General features: G+C 39.0%; 1 protein-coding gene across 3 annotated transcripts in view; it reads left to right on the forward strand.

Annotated features, from left to right (window-relative positions):
* FLT1 (fms related receptor tyrosine kinase 1) overlaps positions 1-23,922 on the forward strand; it is a 115,440-nt gene that overhangs the window by 12,987 nt on the left and 78,531 nt on the right. For all 3 annotated transcript variants that reach the window (XM_074859898.1, XM_074859899.1, XM_074859900.1), the window contains exons 2-8: positions 2,978-3,074; positions 3,371-3,591; positions 12,813-12,937; positions 18,887-19,055; positions 19,144-19,280; positions 20,807-20,981; positions 22,394-22,511. In XM_074859898.1, the coding sequence (XP_074715999.1) occupies positions 2,978-3,074; positions 3,371-3,591; positions 12,813-12,937; positions 18,887-19,055; positions 19,144-19,280; positions 20,807-20,981; positions 22,394-22,511 (1,042 nt within the window). The remainder of the gene's footprint in view (positions 1-2,977; positions 3,075-3,370; positions 3,592-12,812; positions 12,938-18,886; positions 19,056-19,143; positions 19,281-20,806; positions 20,982-22,393; positions 22,512-23,922) is intronic.

Below are 23,922 nucleotides of genomic sequence, written 5' to 3' on the forward strand. Positions count from 1 at the left end.
GTCACTCACATGGATTTTCTACCTTTCCATCATTTTTACACTGGAAGCAACCTACATGTTGCTCTCTAACAACTGGGTTGAGTGTTGCAACTCTAGCATCTGGGCTTTGATCCTGATGGGTTCCTCTGGCAGACTGCTACTGATGTTTTTTCATACATATTGAACTGTTTGTAAACACCGTTGCATTCTTTCAGCTTTTCTAGAGCCTGAAATAAGGAGCAGTTCAGGGAAACTTGCAGCCAGGTTCCCCCCTGAAGTTAAGAATCATAAAGCTGGATATAAACATTGCCTTCTTGGGGGATCATCTGAGCCTCCAATTCTGGGATGACAAGAGGAATACAAATTAAATACAGGAACATGGTAGTTTCATGAAACTGTCAGATTATTTAGTTGGAGGACATTGACAGACACTCTCAACCAAAGCATCTGGGTTGCTCTTCAAGAAGCTGCTAAGCTCTTGTAATGTCTTATCTCAATTTCTCAGTGTTTAGCTTCAGGGATATTATTTCAGAATGGCAAATGAGTAGACTTATTGACTGTAAGCATCTGTGGGATGCTATCCCATAAAAGTACAGTGAACTCCGTGGGAGACCCGGCATTTCATAAACGGTAGGTGAGAAAAACGTATGTTTGCAATGTATCATATAACAAATTGCTTCTTCGAAAAATTGCTGCATGTCTTTTCTCCCCTCTCAACAGCTGTCAGAATATATTAATTTCTAGTTAGAAGTATGATTGTCGAGACAAATCACAGAGAAAATCTGTGTATTTGTACAGTATCACCATTCAAATTTCTGATTATATTTGTGGTGCAGTTGAGAAGACCACTCTATTCTGAAAACTTGTTATGCCCTTGCTTGAAGCCTGTTCGAGTGAGCTATACTTTAGTTTATGTCTATGTTTAAGTGTACCCTTTAAAATCTTGTCTTGAATAGGGATGGATGATAATATATACAGGAAAACTACTGGAGCCACAGCTTAAATAAGATATAGAGGGCTAAAAAGAAAAAAGCAGATAAATGTAACGAACTTAGATGCCAAAGGTTAGTTAAAAGTTAGTTAACTCCTACGGTGTACATTTCCTATATTGCTAAGGAAGAGAACATGTCTCTGAAGACCTCTATCAAACAGTTTTGCAGACCCAATCAGTTATTTGCCTCTTTTCATGGATTGTGCTAGGTAGTCCCAGAAGGTGATTTAGACCTCTTGTCTTCACCAATGTTATAGGGAATCAGTAGGAAATACTGACAAATGGAGCACAGCTGGCTCCTTAAAATAAAGAAACCCCCAAAACCATAAGATGAGGCCAGTGCCTCTTTACCTTTTGTACAAAATCCTTGTACTTGTAGCATCTCTCTCCAAAAGTGGAGACTTAGCTCCTAGGCCTTTCTCAAACTGAAGGACTTCAAGTCCACATCTGAGAACAAAGTTTTGATACTCAGCCTCTAATCTGAGGCTACATCTGCTACTGGGTGAAAGCTGCTTAATTAGGAGCAGCCATTGACTCTGGAGGGTTTATACATCAGAAATTTAGTCGCTGGTCTCGGATGGAGTTGGTGTACAAAAGTTGCTTCTATAGTCAATGACGGAGGCCTTTCCAGTGGGTGATCCACAGCAGTCAAATAAGGTTCACGTATTTCTACTATGTTTGGTGCATACAGCTGTTCATATTTGGCTGTGGCAGGGACCTCTTGGAACGCTTAAAATAGCTAAACTGAAACTGTACTTGGCTGAGTTCTAGTGGAAAATCTGCATTACCGTTGTTTACGTGATGCTGCTTCTCTTGTAAGTTGACAAAGAAATACTTTCTCTTGGAGTAAAGTGATCCGGGGTACTTCCTGCTCCTCTCTCACAACACTGAATTCTTCACAAACTGCACTTGGGTCCAGATTTAGACTTAAACTGGTTTTCAACTTTAACTGTTTCAAAATATTTTCTTGTTATGTTCCTAGCTTCTGGAACACTTTGCTGTCAGTGAAGGGGCAATGGGATGGATCAAGGACTGTTTCTTCTTTAAGGCATGCATTTCTGTCTGCTTGCCATGAAAGCTTTTGTGGCCATAGCCTATTATGGGGCAAAGATAAAACATTATGCCTTTGCAGCACTTGCTGACTTGATGAGAGGGAAGGTCCGGTGTTCGTCCAATCTTCTGACTGTGGGGCTTTTTCATGGACTTCCTAAAAATTACCTTCACATGGCCTGTGAGGAGCCAGCCTTGACATTTTCAAGTCTCCTAAGCCACCTCATGTTATACTGACATTTAGAGTTTCACCCATACCAGAATGGTCTGGCCACGACTGGGGCCATGTTGGCATGCTTGCTTTCTCAATAAGCAGCAGATCTTGTCTGGAGGGTGCCTTGATCTTGTTGTAGAGCTGTCCAGTTACCTTTTGACATCACTTCACTGGTAGGAAGCCTGCAGCTAGTGAGGGACCATAGGTAACTGTGCTTGACCTTCAGTCAGGAAGGGAAGATCCTTAATCCCCTTTCATTCCTTCCAGAGCACCTCCAGCTTTGCAGAAGGTTGTTTAGTGAGACTTCAGTATCTTAGAGCTCAATACGTGGCTCTTGCCATGGAAGCAGCTGACTTTTGCCCTTCCCGTTGAAGGGGCTGCCATGGTGGTGTTTCCTAAGGAAATGCAGCCAGCAGTGCTTGAGTTCATGCTTCCTTGGTTAGATGTGTAACTGCAAGGTCCTGAACTTTCTTCATGGTATGCTCAGTCAACAACTTGAGAGCAAAGTCATTGACCAAAACTTGCATAGCTTTCTTCCCTACTTTCTTTCCTGAGTAATTCTTGTGGAAGATTATGTGAGTCTTGAGAGCAGGATTTTGCTCTGAGGAAGAGAGCATGTGGGGTGAGGGGGCACCCCATTTTCTTTGCTTTCTTCTTCCAGTATAGCATCGTAAATGTGAGTGGACTGGGAACAGGATGATTTGTCATTGTTAATGTTGTTTTTTTTTTCTTTGTTTTTCTAGGTTCTAGTTCAGGATCAAAATTAAAAGTTCCTGAGCTGAGTATAAATGGCACACAGCACGTTGTTCAAGCAGGCCAGAATTTGAATCTCACCTGCAGGTAACCAGCTGAGTTTGATTCTGATAATTTGGCTGGGAGTTCATACACCTGACACTTTCTTTTTTTGGAACTGAAATTAGACAAAAATGAAACCTTATGTTGTGGGGAAAGGTGGGGAGTGAACTTCAATGGCGATTGTTTAATAGTTCTTTGTTGTTTCTGTTGTTGTTTTTGGAAAACAAGATAAAAGAGAACCCCAGAAATAGCCTGATATAATAAAAAAGAAAGCTTGGGAACTGGAGCTATATAATTGCAGCCCAACATAATTGTTTCTGCTTCCTTATCTGTATTTGCAGGGGGGAAATGGTTCATTCATGGTCTTTGCCTGAAACGCTAAGTAAGGATAGCAAAAGGCTGAAAGTAATTAAATATGCCTGTGGAAGGAATGGGAAGCAGTCCTGCAGCAGTCTGACCTTGAGCAGAACTCAAGCAAGTGACACTGGAAACTATAGCTGCAAATATCCAACAAGTCCAGCAAAAAAGAATAAGGAATCTACGGTCTATGTATTTATTAACGGTAAGATTATGTTTTTTAACACTTCTTGGTACTTGCACTTCAATACAGCAAAGTGGATAAATAAGGCAGTTCAGCTGTGGTTAAATACAGCTGATTTTTTTTCACATCAATTATATTTTCAGCCTTGCAAAATGTCATCATAATTTACCAACTAATGTATAAAAACTGTTTTCTCAGAGCTTGAAAATACAACTGCTAGTGTTTTCTCTGTTAGGGAAAAAAAATGAAGACAGAAAAAGACCCAATCCAACCAGTCTACTAGAGTAAATAGAACTCCACATGGAAGTAAACTAGAAGTGAATCTCTGAAATGGGTATCAGAGAAATCATATCTTATAGAATTGGATGATGACTGATGAAAACCATGTATCTGGTACAATGTCCACTTTAACCTGTTTGTGTACGAGTATAGATTTCTAGGCAGCTGAAGGATCCCAAAGCTGTCTCTACAGATCATTGAATAATCTCATGCTGTAGAAAATTACTATTTTCATGTTAAGTCACATTCAAAAATGTACTCTCTAGTCCACATAATACAGATTGTAAAAATCTAAAATAAATGGAATCAAACTAAACACAGAATTGTATTCAGCAAACAAGTATTGTGTAATGTATGGGAAATGTTGGAATTAGGTCAGTTAGACTATAACAGAAATTGCTTTCTGATCCTGTTTTCTTCCAGGATATTAATCAGACACTTCTCAGAACAGTTGAATTCAATAGACACAATAATAAAGGAAGAAATTATAAACAATTTAGGGATTTAATTTAATTTTATATTTTAGTTTTTCTTGATTTTTACAGAATAAAATGAATAGATTAAGATATCAGGATTCACAGATTTTGGAAGCCCGTATTACAGAGAATGTGCAACTGGAAGTTTTCCAAATTATGTGTCTGCTTCTTCTAATGAGTTCACATCAGAGTGAATTAGCTTTTGTTTTCATTTTGTGACATGAAGAGTGGGACTGGTGCTGTGAAAAAGCTGAATGAAGTGGACCTCTCACTACAGTTATATAAAATAAGATAGCTCCCCCCATTATTGTGTGTTGCTTTATTGATAATTATTGGGTAATTCATGTTGTTCATCCTGCTTTCCTTCATCTGAAATATAACACAGAGTGTTTTTCTCACCCAACTATTTTCATATAATTCACTGGATATCCAACTACAGATGCATCCTTGAAAGCATAACCAAAGCATGTTATTAATTTAGTGACCAATATTTCCTGCTGCCTAGGAAAACTTATGATTTTCTTGGATGACTTTTGCAAGTTTCCCATCATGGGACCTTCCTGAACCTCCCACCTTGCATGTCATATCTATCTGAGATCTACCCACAATCATCTCCATTCACCACATGAGAAGAACAGGGATGGTTGTGACTCTGACTGCGAACCTGTCTGCTAAACCCTCTTTACGATATAAGAGATTCCTTTACGTTTGCTTGGTCTCTTTCCTGTTTGAAGTGTTAATTTTTCTGGATCCTGAATTTTTACAAATGGAAGACACAACCAGTCTTTCTAACTCTTCACCGCTTCCCAAGTTGTATGTAGCTTACTTGCATCTGAAAGAGATCCTCAATTAGACATATGTGAACCAAGGTTATCTGCCTAATTCACATGGTGATGGAAGAGAAACATATCATTGGAGAAATAGTTTTTGGACAGCCTCTTGCCCCCCTCTCCCCCACAGTAATCAGTTAAGGAAGACTGCCTGGGTGTCTCGGTTTTGTTGATTTTTCAAGGACATTGTCATTAAATGTTGATGTCTCTTCTCCTATCTTACTTGCCAAAACCCAGTAAAATGTTTAAGGGACAAACCTGTATCAAGCTCAGAATTCTTTGGCATCTTAATTTTCTGAATTTGGTGATCCTTTTGATTGAAAACCAATTTCTTAATGCTCAAGTGTTGATTGTGTCCTGGTAAGCACGTATGAGAGTTTGGGCAAACTACTGATAACTAGGGTGGCTGCAAAGTAACTGTTCATTTAACGCCTGTTGAAAGTGTCACTCTGCCCTAAGGTGGGGAAAGGTATACTAGTCCTCCAAAAATTTACAATTTCAGGAAGAATTGTTGAGTAGATTGAAAAGAAACACGTTACTGAGTACCAAAACTCACCTTTTCTGGTCAGTGTAGCGTTAGCATTTAGAAAGAGAATACTTAAGGAATATCTTAATATGAGTCATTGTTTCTGTGGACATGCATGAAATTCAATTATCTGGCTCAAGTGGGGGTGAGATGGGGGTAACAAAATCCTCCATGAAGACTACCTTTCTTGAGCTTAGTTTTAAACTAATTTGTGGGTGCTTAGGAAATAAACATTTGTAAAATTTGGGTCCCTCCTAGTTTTGTATTGTTTCCTGTGGCAGGACGTTGTGTCAGTCCATTTCCCATATTAGCTCCATGTGGATCACTGAGGTGCTTGTTTCCCATGTCTTAGCATGCTGCAGATGAGAACAAATAGTTGCTATTTACAAACATAAAATCCAAATCAGGAAAGTTGATATTGTTTGTACAGGAAGTCATCACTTATTGTTTTAAAAATGTTATTCATTTCCGTAATTAGAGTGATACTGAATATGAACTGGATTTTAAAAAAAAAGACAATAAACTCAGTAAGTCCTTTGCTTCAGTAATGAGTGTATGCTATAGCAGAAGATGAGCTTCTACAGACAAACATAAGATGCAGGACCATGAGAAGGAGACTGCAAGTCCCACATGCCCCAGGATGACTTGAAGCATTTCTGAAGTGCTGAGTTCGGGTGATCAAGAACAGGCAGGCTGGTGACTTCTCTTACTGGAGCTAGTCTTGACACCATCCTTCTTTCAGCTGGAGAGGTCACTACTGAGTTGCACACAGGAGTGAGCGCAGAGTGTGTGCCGCAGCAACTCTTGACCACACACAGCTCAGGAATTGAGACATCAAGCAAGGGAAATGAATTCTCTTAAGAGCCTTGGACTTTGCTCTAAGAAAACTGATGGCCTGACTTCCACCACGAGCCATGGGAAAAATCTGAAATGAAGCAAAGCCTCTTTGCCAATTTCTCCACTGTCTCAGACCTGAAACTGCTCAGACTTTTGTTTTGTTACGCAGCTGCAGCTTAGTAGTAAAATGGAAAGATTTGTAATGAACACTCACTGTGTACATTGAAGTGAGGCATGGGGAATTTTCTGCTTGAAAAGAGATAATTACAGAATAAAGACATTTAAGAAACATCAAATTATCAGCAGGCTGTTTTGAAACCTATATAGATTTCCCTGAGGACAGTGCTAAAGGCTTTTCTTTCTGCCTGCCTTTGTTCTGGTATCTCCAGGACACTCTTTTCCAGTTGCTGGGGCTCGTTCACTTTCTTCAAAAATGCACAGTTCTCTTCATTCTCTACTCTCATCATCTCTTGCATTTGATCAGTTGTTCCCATGGTATGACAGAGGAAAAGCATATAAGTTCAATTACATTGATATATCAAGGTTAGATTTTTGCAAGAATTTAAACAAACTTTGATTCAAGTTGAAGTGTTGTTACTTCCCGTGATGAAGACAGCTTTCAGCTATTAGTATACAAGAGTAATGTCTTAATTCTGCTGCAACAGAGATTTCTTCTCTAAGTGAGGCTGTACTTGGCTTTAGGGTATTAGCCCATTTCTTAGTCAATGTTCTCCTTCTCCTCAAACTCCTGCTGTGCATGTCTTCCGATCACATACTTTTCCTTGCAAAATGAGACATGTACTGGTACTTCAATCAAGCACCATTCAAAATATTCTGTTTTAAAATCAGACCTCTAGGCTGAGTCAGTTGTCTGTTCTCTTTCTGTACTTAACAGAGAGAAAAAAGGACCTTCTGGTATGTGTTTCTCATCACTGACTTTACAAGGAATCTGGAGAACAAGCTTAGAATAGATGTCTTGCTTTGAGATGATTTAAGTCAGGTGAGACAAATCAGAGCTGAGTAATGAAAGGTACAAGTCCTGAGAGTACTTGTACTCACAAATGCCTAGAATGTAAAACATGTTCACTAGTTTTGGATATTTGACTTGAGATGTGTCTCAGGTTGGACAGTCCAAAATGAAGTGTTTTAGCATTAGTGAATGGTTCAAAATGTAAGCCTTTGAAGTGCCAAAACATCTGGGGTTTTGAGTGCTTTTTCAAACTCTGGAGTTGTATTCAGCAAGTGCTGAGCGTATGGCATCTCCCTGGGAGGTCCACTTGTTGACAGATAGTTGGATCCAGCCCCAGAACTGACATGACTTTAAGATTTAGCTTGAATGGATTGACTCCTGTAACCCTAAAGGTACTATGCTGCAGAACAGGGAAGACATCAAAAGAGTTCCCCAAAAGGGTCTCTTAAGATCAGAAGCATTGAAGTCAAAATAATTCAACTGGTGAAAAAAGCAGTAAGACAAAACTCCCTGAAAGGGAGATTTTCTTCTTTTTCCTTTTTCTTCTTATTCAGAAACAAGGTACTGACAGAAGAACCTGATGAGGCCTGGGAAACTTCCTCCCCTGTGCCTTTTTTCTGTCTTTGCTTTTGGCACAGTTATAACATATAAGCAGTACGGTTTTGGCTTACACTGTCAGAGTCAATAATATGATAATGCTTCTGATATGAAAAGGAAACTAGTTGAAATTAAACTATGCTACAGCTGTATCAAGTATGCAGACACATTTTTAGTGTCTAATGAGGTTCCTGTTACAAAACAGAGCCCTCTAGGACTTGCTGACGTCAATCCCCTATAACTGCTGTGCTTTTGTCATTACGTGTACATGGACTTCGCATTATAGTACACTGTGTTGAGTGGAGCACGTGTGGGTGCCTTGGCAGCATCAAAGGCCATGCGCTAAGCCCTCTGAGATCCTTTGTCCTCATCAAGGCTTATAGCTCCTACTGAAACAGAAATACATTTCCAAGATGAACCATCAAGAGGGAGGGATACATCTGAAAAAGTGTTCCTAATGTCCATTAGCCTTTCTAGAGATTGCTTTCTGAACATAGTAATTGCTCTAGTGTGGATTTCCTAAATAATGTGGGTAAGAATATTTTTCCTTAAGAGTTTTAACCATGTTTTAGGTGTGTTATGGACCTACATCAATGATAGCATAGTATAACTAGCCCCAAAGGAAAACAAACAAACCCAGCTTAAAAATCACTGTACAGTTATGCTAGCAATGCTTTGTGTCTGAATGTGCTCCAGATCTATTCTTTTCCTTTCTGTTTTTTTCCTGGACTTCTGTGATTGTTAATTTATATCTCAAGTCTTCCTTCAAGGTTTGGAAATCATTTCTATTTGAAGAGTAGTATTTTACAGGCTAAGAATAGGGAAGAGTGGAAAAGCCCTTCTCTCAGATAAGTGTTGTGCTTCCAGACATACAGAATGGGATTTTTTTTCTTAAGGAATATAGACACTTACATGTGAGCAAGTGGAATAGGTGCATTTCCTAGGGCATGATTCATCTCATTGTAAAAGAGATGTCTAAAACAGGTCAGATGAGTCCTGTGGCAGAATTCCCCCTTTCTCCACAGTGACAACACTAACATTTTGGTCACCTAACTCAGTGACAAATGTCTATATTTTAGATGTGTAAGTGAGATGAGACTCTCTCTTGGTGGGTTCTCCTTGAATTGCTTCTGAACAGTCCTACTAATTTAGCTGGGATAAATAAGGTTAGGGTGAATCCCTACAATGGAAAGGGGAATTTGGCAATTGGCCCATTAACTTTAATGAAGTTTGTGTGTCTGTACTGTAGTAAAACCTTTGGTCCTCTTCACATGCATGAGGGAAAAGGGTGTTATGTGAATGTGAGGGAATTGTTTTGGCTCTTTTAGCCTGAAAAAAGTCTTAATGATGAGCCAAGTGCAAGTAGGTATTTTCGAAGAACTTCAAAGGACAAAGTTTCAGAGATTTCAAGGAGCTCAGATTTTCCTGCAGAGACTTTTCTTCTTGCAAATGTATTTGTAAGTACTCTGACATACATAGCTCAGATTATTAAAAAAAAAACCAAACCCAAGAACAGTAGCGGAAGCTTGTGGAAATAAAGAACCTCTCCATCTTTTCTGAATTTGGCATTTCAGTGTTGACTAATTTAGTTGTTTATGCAAACCCCATAAATAGCCTAGACAGGTTACTGATACCAGACATAATTGCTTGTGTTAAGTCTCTTATCAAGTTTGTATCTGGCTGCCAACCAGCTTAATAAAAAAGCTGCTATTTATGTTCTTTAACAATATAGCAAGTGACCTTCATGGATCTTGTGATTTCATGAATGCTCTTTGTGGTTTCATGTTGACTGTAACTGGGAGATATCGTAAGGAACAGTCAAACCAGCACACAGTCATTAATTCCATGCACAATTTAAAAATACACTAAACTGAATTTAAAGTAACCTTTAGCATATGCAAATATTCTGGCTGTCCATCTTACATTTCACTACTGTTGCAGACAGCTCTGAAGAACAAAAAAAGATTCAAAAAACAAGGTCAAACATCTTAAATCATCCATTCCAAATCCTGATGGAGCTGAATGTGTAACTTGGATGTGGTCTTCAAGATAGGTCAATCCATGACATTCCTTTTATGTCTAGAGCTGAACATAAAAGTGAGTGAAGTTGTCCCAGAAGACTACTGATGGGAGGTTAAGTCATGCCAGATGCATTGGCAGCCAGCTGTTCAGGGAAGGATGGCATTTACCTTGCCTGAGGAAGGAATTGGAAGGAAATGTAGCAGGAGCTGCTGGCAATAGCTAAGGCTATGATGGGAGGGATAGAAGAAAAAAGAAGCAAGGAATGCTATTATTTGGGGCACAGAAGGATTCTACATCGTTGGCATACGATGGCATAACCTGCCCTGGTGCTGCTGTGGGTTCAGCTTTGCCTGATCCAGGCTGGTAAAGCCTGCACTAGATTCTGGTCTTGAGGCACTGAGAGTATCCCCTTATGGCCATTAAGACGGAAGGAGAATAAAATCAAAGGGAATCAGGAAAAGCCTCCACACTCATTATGAAAACAAAACTGTGCTAGGAAACATGATGCGTATTTCTTTTAATCAAAAGCAGGAAGACATTTGGAGCACTTGGGGCCATCGATTGCCCTCCAGCCCATGGCGGAAGTCCCTGGTGATGTCAATGGGAGCTCTGCACGCGAATAGCGGGGGCACGAAGACGCCTTGGCGTACCACTGCGGGGACTGTACCAAGAAGGGCTGTGACTGAGCTTTAAAGCCTACTAAGAGCAGCCAGGGTGTTTAGTTGACTTTTATAGAGCACTTCGTTGACTTCTCCAGACACGAACATGCATTTCCATTAAAGAAGAAGAAAAAAAAGCCAATGTGGTGTTTTGTGCTTGTTTCCTGTCCCTGCCTTCAGATGGGCAGGAATCCTGTGAGGTCTGAGCCGCACAGCCCCCACTACCTCGATATTGGCATTAGTCAGTGGTGACACTGTGTCTGCAGACAGCACCGGTAGTCCCCAGAACAGCTCTTCCTCACACTTGTAATGATCTGGAGATTATGATACAGGAAACTACTTTGCAAAGCTTGCTGGTTTTGGGCAGGAGCTCTTAATTTTGTGACAAAGACGAACGAGTCTTTGGGGAGTAGTAAATCCGTTTGTCTGGTGATGTTAAGGGGTAGGTGACCTCTTCTGTGGCTGCAGCCCCTGAAACAAAAAAGGTTCTTTTCACCATGCTACAAACAGGTTCATTCTTGGTCTTTCCTTGAATCGTACTGCAGAGGAAACGTCAGCCTAACAAGTCCTTAGGGTATTTTTTATTACATACGCATCCTCTATTACTCATAAGTTCCTTTTGCGATCTCAGTCGAGATCTAACACTTATTATTAAATAAAGCATTGTGGCTTTCATTTCAGAAAGTTTATGTAACAGTTTCATTAAACCTCTTTAGCAAAACTTTTTCTGTATCCTGGGGTATATTTGAGATACTCTACCTTAGGATTCTCCCCAGTATAAATTAGAATAGAATTTGTTTCTCTTTCTGTTTGATGTCTCAAACAAAAAATATTATTGCATATAATAAGAAAAGAAGTTCCTAAGGGCAAAACAGTTTTATGACACTGGAAAGTGCAGATCATACTTTTGAAAGAGAAGCAAAAGTAATGTATTTGAAGAACTACTTGAGTGAACACAGGTCAACATGCAGAAGTCTGGGATCAGAACACTTAAATGAAGTATTACAATTTGACGTTTTTTAAAGGGTCAGTTCTTGCTAGCTTTACTCATTTCTTATCCAAGAAAGATTTCCATTGTTATTTGTAAGATTTTTGAACAAGCGAAAATAGTAGGATTTGCCTGAAAAAACATTAGAACTGTAGATAAGCATGCAATTAAGATCTGAGTGTTCTGCTTTTTTAAGAGTTAAAAACCAAACCTTATGTGAATTTTGAGGCAGTCTATCTGCGATGTGAGTCAAACCAAACCTTCAGATTTGAACACCTGCAAAGAAGATTTGGAGCCAGAGCCTGTAGTTTGAGCCCCTCTTTGTTAAGTGGTCCAAACAATAGCAGCAGCAGCAATGTTCCCTGTTCCCAGCGCAAGCTATTTATGACAATGCCCTTTGTTAAAGGGATTGTTCAAGGGACGGTAAATTACTCTGCCAAGCTTTAGTTATTGAGTCAAAAGGAATTAGTGTTTTCCTGGCATTTTCATTTACCTTGTCACTTAAAAAAGAGACATATAGGTATTGTGATAGTGGGGAGGAGGAGAATAATTAACTCTTGCTAGTCCATATTCTCAGAGTTGAAAATATGGCTGGATAATCACAGTAGATTCTTCTGGTGAAGTCAGTGTGTCATTTTCCCATCAATTTCCTTTCAGAGAGAACATGTCCTGCGTAGGGGTTTCCTGATAAGTGAATATTACCTCGCTTCCCATATAATTTCTTTTGCTGGTGATAATAAAATAAAAATGCCCTGAAATAAGAAACACATATCTCAGGAGTAGAGATGATGCTGTAATAAGAAAAATGTACTTCAACTGTCCTGGATTTCAAAGGAGATACCAAAGTACTGCAATTGATATTGAGTGATATTTTCAAATATTTAATAATACTTTGCTGAACTTGTTTAGATAAAAGTAAGCAAAAGATTGATTTGAGGACTTTGTCTATGCACTATGGACAGGGTTAGTCTGTTTTTCAAGGCTGTATGCACCGTTACAATTTCCATATGCTGTTTTAAGATTTCAGATATTAACCCTTTTTTTTCCTTCTCTTGCAGATACAGGCAATCCATTTGTAGAGATGCACAGTGATATACCTAAAATAATACACATGACTGTGGGAAGAGAAATGATCATTCCATGCAGAGTAACAGCACCAAACATTGCTGTTACTTTAAAAAAGGTACCTCAATCCAAGCATGTTCTGAAAGTGTTATTGTGGATGATAATTTTTGTATGTTTGTTTGTTTGCAACTATTGTAATGCTTTTGAAATATTTAAACAATTTAGTATTTCTTAAACAAGGCTTCTGGGTGTTAGTGTGTTTATAAATATTTCAACTCTGGATGCTTCATCTCATATCCCACAGAAGGGCTTCATCAAACCTCTTACACCGGATAGGAATTTTCTGAAGAAACTTAAATTTTTCATACCATTTTATTAAATCTTCACTAACAAAGGTTTCTTAAGCCCAGGAAGGAATTTCTTGTTAGGAGAAGAGATTTCCTCCCACCTCTTCCCCTGCCCTTCCTCCCCTTTCCTCTTCTGTCCTCTGGAACAGCCAGTAAGTGCAGTCCCTGGAGACCTTCTGGGGCTATACAAGGATCTCTGCAAGCCTTTGCCCTACCTCACTCCCACCAGCAACTTTGCTGCTTCCTTTTACGTATGAATGCACTCATCAGACAAGGGGTGGCTTCTCTTTGTAGGGAAACTTGTGCAGAATTTGAGATAGTGAGGCCAGTTTTAGAAAAGCTAGATATTTTTCATGTTTTGGGGAAACCGTTTCTTTCCTAGGTGCCTTGAGAGTTACACGGACAGCTAACTGACATACACATATGTAATAAAGTAGCCGGTATCTATGGTGCGTCTTTTTTTAAAGTTCCTTTGTTTGGCTTAAAATTTAGGTAGACATGCCAGTGATGTTTTGTTTCTAAATAAAGGGAGTTCTGTATATAGTGGCATAAATGTTCATCATTGTTACAAGGAAAAGAAATTTGTCTATTTACAGAATAATATGCAATTGCCAAACAATACCACCATAAGATGTTTATCTAGATCAATACAAGTCTTTGATTCCTCTTTGAGATTTACACCAGCCACAGTCTTGTTCCTGTGTTTTAACTTGACCTGGAGGTTTACAAATTCTATCCAGTGCTGCTTTGCTAATATACTGATTTTGCCTCTTGGTTTCCACCTGTTAAATCACATGAAAGAGCAAAATGCAGAGAAAAGAAAGTAATCTGACCTAGGATGTTACCGTATGTGTGTGTATACACATACTGTTCTCCTGCAAGAAGTGCATCGGGATGGATGATGCACAAGATTCTGTGTCTATAGAATCAAAAGTAAATGAGGCTTGGCTTTCCATAGGGTAGATGTTGTAAAGCGGGAACTTACTTGGGCACTGTAGTGTTGCATCTGAAATCTCAGGATATGAAATTCCTAACTGAGAAAATTCTTGTCAGGTTTCTCTCTTAATAAACAATATAACTTTTTTTTCTCCTTATTTGGAGGAGGTTGAGACATATCTACTCTCTTTTTCCATATCAACTTGCCTTTAGCTTGGGGTTGTGGTGTAAGGCCCGTCTTTACACCATCAAAACCACATGTAATACTCTGGGAAGGAGAAAAAGGAGGTGGAGCCAAGTCTTGAAAGAAAGGATTGGTTGCTTACATGTTTTGCATTCCAGGAAAAATGAATGTGTTGCCTAATTAATCGCAGAATTTCCTGAAGCATGTAAGCTACAATGCATTACATCATATCTTACTTTATTTATCATCTGTGACACCCTTATATGAAGATTCCAGCAAGTCTTTGCTCACATAGCAATTAAGAGATGTGTTAAATGCATTTCACAGCTGCAGGCATACTACTTCTGGAGAGCTGGCAAAAGCTATTCTGTGTTTTCCATTCAGCAGTAAAGGAAGAAGTTGGTGTCCCCATAATGAAATCCTCTGGAGCTGGAAGAAAACTCCAGCATTAGTCATTAGGCTCTGCATTCTATATTGCCAGGAAGTAAAAATATGAAATATTTTTTGGTAATCTCCCTCTCCTGAAAGGACTCAGTATAGTTGCATGAGCACTGACTCCAGCATTTTGTTCCCGTGCGGTGGTGCTACCTCTTAGTTTTAGTGGAGCAATGTGGGGAAAGTTTATTGACCAACTTCAACACTACAAATGATTTTTTTACTAAAACTTCATCTTTACTGTAGTAAACCTTTTTGAGATACTGTGTTGCTCTTAACTTCCAGGCTGAACATCTGTACAAATTCTAATCTATAGCATGGCAATCACATACAACATAGGAGGAGTCTTAAAAATCAAGAAGCTAATAAAAAAGGGATCAGGAAGTGGGGATGGAGATTTTCATTCCTATTTCATATCCAGACTTCAGGTCCTGTTATAACCTATACCTGCAACAGCTGATGGCCCTTTCTCTTCATCATATGAAGACCTGTGAAATCAATTGATAGTTTTGATCTAATGCTCTGAAACAATCATTCCTATCAATATGATTTTGTCAGCCTCATTCAAGAGCCCTAAAATAAGATAAACCCTATTGAAACTAAGGTCTGCACTTCTCTTGCCTCTTCCTTTGCTCCTATCTTGCTAAACAGAGAATGCATCACCTTTTGGTACAATTATTTGATCCCTCTGTTTACTCTCCTTTTGGATTCTCTGTCATAAAGTCAACAACGACATTCACAGGAATGGAGGTAAATAAGCTTCAGCTTAAGGAATAAAAAGAGGGGAAAAAAAAGAAGTCACACACCTGGACAGTCTGAATTCTTAATAATGCCACCTCATCCTTCCCAAATTGATGGAAGGGGAAGCATGAAAGAAAAGACAAGCATTCAAAACTCTAATGTACATTTTTACTGTACTTTCAGCTGGCTCTTTCCAATACAATCTGCCTTTGGAGACGTGGGGAACCACAGCTTGACTATATACTCTTGACCATATGTATATACCCAAAACCTTGTGGTAGTACTGTGTTAATGCCACTGGGTACCAAAAAGGTTCAGTGGTTGGTGCTGAGCAAAGAAGGAGGCACAGCCTATACAAAAAGAAACCGAAGTCTAGTTTGAAACAAAGTACAAAGAAGGTAAAAGGCCAAGACTGCACTGGGAGCTGCAGTGATGTGGTTCATGCAGATAAGTATGTAGACAATAAATTCCATGTTTACTGCAGCAGTTGCAACAAATTGATTCTTTGAATGCCTCTGACTATCTGCTGGTACCCATCTGTAAGCTATTATTTTAGCTGGATTTATCCTCTGCTGCTTCAGTGGAAATCAACCTGTTCCAACACTGTGTTTCTTCATAGGTTTTCTACAGTTCTCTGTGATGACCAAATGGCCAAGCTTTTTGACAAGACCCTGAACTACATTGGCCCTGCCTTAGATGGGGAATGGACCAGGTGACCTCTAGAGGTCCCTTCCAACTTAAATTATTGTGTGATTCAGGGATCCTCTGTCCTGTACCATCCATGCAGTGATCATCATGGTGATGATGTCATGTCTCTAGGTGGTGGCCAGGAAGCTGGTTTAGGGCAGAGCAAAGCAACTGTGCTTCCCTGAGAGTGGGAAACAGGTCATCTGAACCAGTGGGGTTGGCAGAGGAGAACAGCGTGGAGGAGAGATGGGTAAGAAACTGAAGCAAGTAAGGAGAGAGAGTAGAGCTGTGAGGGTTAGCACCCAGCCACTAGCCTTGGTTTCTTCTGAGGCAAAATCTGGTATTTCCACCCTCTGAAAGGGACTTGTTGCAGTATCTTGTTTCCCACCCCCCAAGAATTAGCCAGAGACCAGCTGTGTCACAGTGGTCTTTTGCTAGTCATAGACTTCAGTTTTCTAAAGTTTTCCTTACAGTAACTTAAAAGTGAAAACTTATGCTTTCATGTGTGACTGCATGCAACTTCTTAGTCTCAAAGCTGAAAAAAATTACACAAAAAGATGTAGCTCTAGATGTTTTCAAGGTATGTATACAAGTAAATTGTGCAGGCAAAGGTTTGCCTCTGGGGCAGGTGAACCTGTTGGATATGTGAACAACTCACAACATTAAGTGTTGCAAAACAGGATCATATTTATGAGCACCTTATTTCCAAGACCTGGACACTTCCTGTGTGTTTTGGTTACTTTCCCATTCCTGGAGTAAGGCTAATACAAATTCAGTAGTCCATCAATTAACTAATAAATGTGAAGTAAATGCATTCCGTGGGAAATACCAGTCTAGAGAGGCTCTGAGGCTCTGACTTGACTCTTTCTTCACGGTATATATGAAAACCTGTAGAGGAATGTGTTCAGAAACAGTTTGGTTTCCACCAAAGCATCAAGAGGATAAATCCAGTTGAGGCCCTCAAAAGCATAACTATGAACTAGTCAAACCAAAGCTTGAATATTTGTTGTATTTAGAACAGGAGTGGCAACAGAGCTCTTAGAGTCCAAGATATTGTTGAATGGTAGCCAGCAGACTGTAATGTAATGGGCTTTACTTGTGTGTGTATGTAACACACACTTCCCCTGCGATTTGCATGCTTATTATAGCGTCTTATCAGCTGTTGTAAAGATAAGAAATTCTACCACAGCATTTTGTGCTCTGTAATTATTGTTCATTTGATTCATCATGCATTTCTGTCAGACAAAATGGAATGAGATGAGTGGAGGTGATCTCAAGTGCACTGAGTAGGCAGTATCGAGGGTGCTGCATTTTGGAGAGATGCTGTACCATGCAGGAAAATGCTGGGCAGCCGCACTTCCCCCAGCCTCTGGCAGCCACCCATGCTGGCTTTGGCCATAGGAAGAAGAGGGCTGGCCAACACATAAGTCGCCTGCTCCAGTAAAGGGGAAGAAAAAGATGAAGGGAATGTAGTGAGACCGGGTGCACAGTGAGAGGTGATGTGCTGCAAGGTCCTTAGTTGACGTGGTCTTTGCTTAGGGCACTTATTGACTCAAACTCTGCTCTGTGCCATCTTTAAAGACAAGTTATTTTGACCATAACAGCAGGCTTTATAAAAACAGAGTCACATCCATGCTTTGTACTTATGGCTGATCTCTGTGTTATCCAAATGGTGGTATTTATTCCATCAGTAAGGCATAACAAAAAAACATGATGTCAAAACAAGAGGTCTTGTCTGAGCTTCAATGCCTATGTCATGCTTTGCCTTTTCAGGGTTTTCTTGATACATTATTAAGATGGGGCTTAAAACTTAAAGGATCCTAATGTAAAATATAATTTGTACTGCTGACAAATTGAATATTTGATCCCACGTGGCAATATGTTAGTCTGTATCAGATTTCAGGTCTTAAGTTTAAAGACACCTGATGGCTTTACGCTAGTTACTTGTTGGGTCCTCAACTTCTGAGGGGCTTAAAAGTGCCAACTTTTTAAAATGTGCTGAATACTTTTTCTGTGGAAATGTGATATATTTAGAGTTTCAAGGTGTCCTTTCAAAATCTCCAGTCAATATGACTTTCCTCATTCAGTATGACCAGTAGTTCTCAATAAAAGTGCCCAAGGAAGCTTTGTGGCTTTAAAATTTGCACTTCATGTTGTAAGTAATGACTTAGTGAAGTGTACTCTGTAATCTGTCAGCTTTGGAACAGCCATTCACGTCCTTAACTTTTTTCCTAAACAGTCCAGACCTTTAGGCAACATAAACGTGAGAAGCATCAGATTGAATCCCGGCAGGAATTTGTTAAAGCCACGAAATGACAGCAAATTAAGTCCACTTGTCACCTCCATTGAAAAATGTGTATTTGTGTTGCAGTGGTGAAACCAGGCTACTTAATTGCAAAGGTCTGCCAAGACGACCACTTTAGCTGCCAACCAGGAGCCAACAGAATAGCAGCCCAAGTTCTGAGGCTAATGATAGTGTCAATCTATTGTGTCATAAATTACATCCTGTTATAAATAATGAAATCTTAGAAACAAATAAAACATTCCAATTCTTCACCCAGATTTTTCCTCTCTTTTGTGATGAAAATGTGACTTGAAAAATCTGCATAATTAAGTGTCATCCTTTCTACTTTGATTGGCTTTTTTTAGGGTGTTTTTTTCCCATTCCTTTTTATTAGGCTGCTTTGATTAGAGAGTGGCATGAGGATGAGTTGTGTTTATGATGCGTGTTTGACAGTTCCAGATTCCACGAGAAACCCTAATTCCTGATGGCAAGACAATAATTTGGGACAGCACAAAAGGCTTCAGAATACCTAAGGCAACCTACAAATTCATAGGGCTCCTGAGCTGTGAGACAACCATCGGTGGACACAAGTATAGCACAAAGTACTTAACACACCGAGAAAGTAAGTAGTGTTCTCCACTCCCTGTCTTTTCATTATACACTCTGCCCTGGTGACATTAATCACTTTTCTTTCTCTTCATCATGTGCAGCCAACACAATTTTTGATGTTCAGTTAAGCACCCCACGTCTTGTCAAGCTGCTGAAAGGAGACAGCCTGGCAATTAACTGCACTGTCACTGCAGCCTGGAACACCAGAGTGCAAATGACGTGGACTTACCCTGGAGAGGTGAGTCCTGTGGTTGAAATGAAGAAACCATGGGTTTCCCATAGATCATGCTGCATGTAGCATTCCGAGAGGACTTTTGCCTCAAAATGCTTGCCATGGTTTGCATTCCATCATTTTGACCCTTGTTGACATGTCTTTAAAGGTTTCTTTTTTTCTTTCTGGTGCTTAATTGAATAAGTAAACATGCTTACACAATGTACTCTGGTTATATTGCATAATCGCAAACGAATGCTAGGCTTGTTTCATCCCTAGGAGCTTCTTTTCAACCTGGAGAAATGGTAGAAAGTTATCACTCAGTCCCAAGCAGGGGCTGTCTTGTGACAAAAAAGTTTTCAGCGAGGCTGTCTTTCTCAACACATCCATTTAAAAGACTGGCAGACAGTCAGGCACCCGACTCGAGCGTGTTTAGAAAAGATATTTTGATTTAGCTAGCCAAAATCTCATTTGTTAAGTGTCACATGAACAATCCTCTTGTTTTGACAACGACAGGAATGATCTTGAATGTGCTTCTCCTCCTCCCACATTGGGAGCATCCTCATAAATATTTGTCACTTACAGAAAAACTGCCAGGGAGTCCGTGTAAAGCTGATAAGAAATTTGACATTATTTTCAGGTTTACAACTCCCATTCCTTTCATGTCAGTTTGATTTATGCTGGTGATTTAAGTCAAGGTCATTTATTATGTCACTCGTGCCTAATCACAAGCTGAAATTATGATTATGTTATATAGGGAAGATTAATGCAATTGTTTCTTCCATACTGTAGCCATTTTCCCTGGCATTTTTTCACCTCAGAAATAAACAACTTAACAACAAGAAATGCTAAAATAGATTATATTGCTTATTGCTGCCTTACCAAGCCCTAGCTGGGCACCACACTTGTGAAATTCTGCTTTGTTTTTATTTGGATGGTAACTGAAGGGTGCTCAGTGTTTATAAGACACCAACAATGTCCTGGGTTAAATAAACTTTAAGGCCAAAGGCTGAGGAGGAGTTGCAGGAAATAACTCCTCAGACTCATATTATCTTCAGTTCCACCCTGTTATTCCCTTGCCAAATCTGGTCCCTTTTCTGTCTATAGTGTTTCCAGAATTCTCCCCTTGTGTTAATGCCCTCTTCTTCTATATGTCTGCTGCCTAAGGACATTGAATCGAGGCACTAAAATATGTGCTGCTCTTCACATAGTGGCTTCAGGGATTTTTACAAGCAATGCTGGACAAGATGCAGTGGGGAGCTGGGTATGTTGGTATGGCAGGCTGTACAGAAGGGATGATATTCATCAGGAAAGAACTAGTTTGGATGCTATTACAACTTTGGTGAAGATAGGAATTAATTGCCATATAATGTTACTTATAATTTTTATTGTTGACCCTCTGGAAATGTCAGGCATCTTTTGCATGTCTGTGCTGTATAGAGTGATCTGGATTTTTTTATTAAGTTGTGTTGGAAGTACAGTAAAATAGAAATCTTAATAATCATGAAAATTGCTTTGATTAAGCTCTTTCTCATTCATTTTTACTTTTATAGGCAAGGAAGAGAGGTTCTGTAATGCAGCGCATTGACCAGAAGAATACAGAAGCCAATATTTTTTATAGTATCCTTGTTGTTGACAAAGTGCGTGATATTGATAAAGGCCAGTATACCTGCCATGTGAAGAGCGGGCCATCAATCAAAGCTGTTAACACAACAGTCATTGTTTATGGTAAGAAGTGTTGCAGACTTGCAGAATACTGAATTCTCATGTACCAAGTTCAGTCATATGATAGCTTTACATCTTGGAAGTGATCTTATAGTATGTTGATCATGGGCAGAAGAAGGAGGGAGACCAGAGAGAATATGTGCCTTTACTTCCATGACTGTTTTGTATTGTTGGCAGTAGACATGTTAATGTTCAGTTTGATCACTCTTGTCTGCTAAATACTGTGATGACCCTGTCCCCAGTCAGTTCTGGCAGAAGTAATCAGTTAAACTATAGTTTGCACAAAAGAAAAAAAATACAAGCTGAATTTAAACAGAAGAATCCCATTTTCTCTTCTATGGTATTTATTCATTGTTTTCTATGAAAAATGGAGAAATAGATACACTAGCTCTGCAAGGAGCAGGTAGCTTAGATCATTTTAAATCATTCAAAAAATTCGATTAAAGTCAGAGAAGCTGGAACTGTTGAAGCTAGCCTTATTCACGTAAGCAGCCCCATCTACGGGATACCCATATTAGAGCCTGTGTGAATAAGGGTTTGCAGAATTAGAGTTGTATCTTTATAACTTGACTTGTGTAATTAAACTAGTGATTTGTCTTGTGCATGTTATTTTCAATGTACGTGGCAAGTGTGATTAAATATTGCACTTGTTTAATAGATATCCAACATCCTTATGCAGTCTGTAATGTAAGTAAATATTGCACCATAGGTACTATCAAAAGGACACTCAAACAATTTTTCATGCTTTGAATGTTTTATTTTGCTCACGTGCAGTTTGACAAAAAAAAAAAAAGATATTTTCCAATGTATTGTATGAATATTGTATTCTATTGCCTCTGATAAAACCCAACTTGCCAAAAAGTTTGAAATATGGAAACTGGAAAAGAACAAATTCCAGCAGGTTGAGATTGTTCCAATGAAGTGATAAAGATTTGTTTGTTTGATGAAACAGCTGTTTACCAATGATACAGAAAGTTTCTGCCTTTTCCTTTGCTGTTTCTCTGAGTTAAATTCTCTCTGGCAGAATATTTTGTTTTGTAACAGTCTTTGATTCTTGGCCTTTAGGAGTGGAAAGGTCATCTGATCATCTAGTTCAGCTTCCCATGTACCACGAACCACCTTATCTCTTGTGCCTTTTCTTCTGACTGAAGCACAATGTGAATCTGGCTAGAATGTATCTTCTCCAGGCAGATTCATGGCCTGAGAACTATATCTCAGTTTCTTGCATATTTGTGATATTCTTCTCTATATTTTATAGATCTCTAGGAGGTTAGGCTTTATTCTTCTGTTGCCATGTGGGTATACTAAAATTATTAAATATTATTTTTATTTGGATTCATGTTCTCTTTAGTAGAACAACTCTTTTTGCAGGCTGAAAGTCAGTAATACAGTGCACTCTTTTTCTTTTGTTTAAGATAAAATGTTCATTAATTTGAAACGTCGAAAAAAAACTGCGCTGGAGGCTGTAGCTGGAAGAAAATCCTATCGTTTGTCAATGAAAGTGAAGGCATTTCCGTCTCCAGAGGTTATATGGTACGACAAGAGTTACTTCCACATACACATACTGGACCCCTTCTTAGATGAAAAATAATATCTTGGTAAAATATTCAAATAAGACCCCTTGAAATGGCAACAAAATGGAGACAATACAGTTGTGGAGTTTATTGGAAGTTGTCCTGGGTTTTAACAATTTACAAGAACATTATCTCCATTTTGCAAGTGCAAAAAAGATCTTGAAAGTATAGAGCTCAGATCTTCAAATATGTTAGATATGTCTCCTACTGAAATCAGTGGACACTGTATAGCTAAGTATCAACCTTGACTGAAGTGTTGCATCCAGCTTCACTCAGACCTAGGTATGAGACCTGAACTTGCTTTTCAGACAGTAGGAGAAAGAAAAGGTTTTCATTAACTGACTGAGCTGAGTCATACAGACATACACTATTAGAAAAACAACGGAAGTTGCTTTTATTATGTGGTGATCTGCAGGTTCTAGATCTACTTTAGTGACTGGAGAGTTCACTTTGGCTCATGTGTACTGTGCTAAGAAATCTTTTGAACAGTTTTTCTTATTAACCTGAAGCACTTTTATATAAAACAATGTTATCTATTCATGATCTCATTTTTTTTCTGTTTAAATAATTTTAAACACCAGTAGCTCTGGCTCAATTCATTGCACTTTAACAAAGGGTCTATGACAAGACTGATTAAGAAAAACCATACATACATGAACAGTGAGAGCTGATGTTACTCACAGCCAGAAATTACTTTTGCTCCAAACATTTTGTTTTGTTTTACAAAACCCTTACATTTATAGCTCCACATGGAACATTAAGTGGTGAAAGTGGAGCTGATGCTAGCCATTTATACAGTATCTTCTGTTTCTTTAACGGTTGGGTTTGCTGACTACACATATAGAGGCAAAACTTCTGAATTACAACAAGATTTTAAACATTTAAACAAGAATTTTAATTTATTTATTTGTTTATCACCGTGGGGTTGGTCAAACACTGGAACAAGTAGTCCAGAGAGACTGTGGAGTCTTCATCCTTGGAGGTATTCAAAACCAGGATGAAAATGGTCTTGGGCAACCTTCTGACCTTGCTTTGAACAGGGTTGGACTAAGCGATCTCCAGAGGTTCTTTCAGCCTCAACTATTCTGTAGTTCTGTAAAACAGGCATACAGTGAAATGCCTAAATCTATAGTCCTTAGACTCAATTTTTAGTGCTCCTCTAATAACAATAAATTTTCTTACTGTTTCTCTAATTCAGTAAGTGAATCATTTTAATGAAGTTCATCATCATAGTGAAACTCTGTTGCACTCTTCTACTAACATCATGTCAACCCTCATACAGCAACCTACCAAAATGTACTTTATGCTGTATTTTAGACTTTGAAGAAAAATGTTATGCTTCTTCAGGAATCTGTGTGTGAGCAACAGTT

Source organism: Strix uralensis, chromosome 2, assembly GCF_047716275.1.
Source record: "Strix uralensis isolate ZFMK-TIS-50842 chromosome 2, bStrUra1, whole genome shotgun sequence".
In the NCBI taxonomy this organism is placed as follows: domain Eukaryota; kingdom Metazoa; phylum Chordata; class Aves; order Strigiformes; family Strigidae; genus Strix; species Strix uralensis.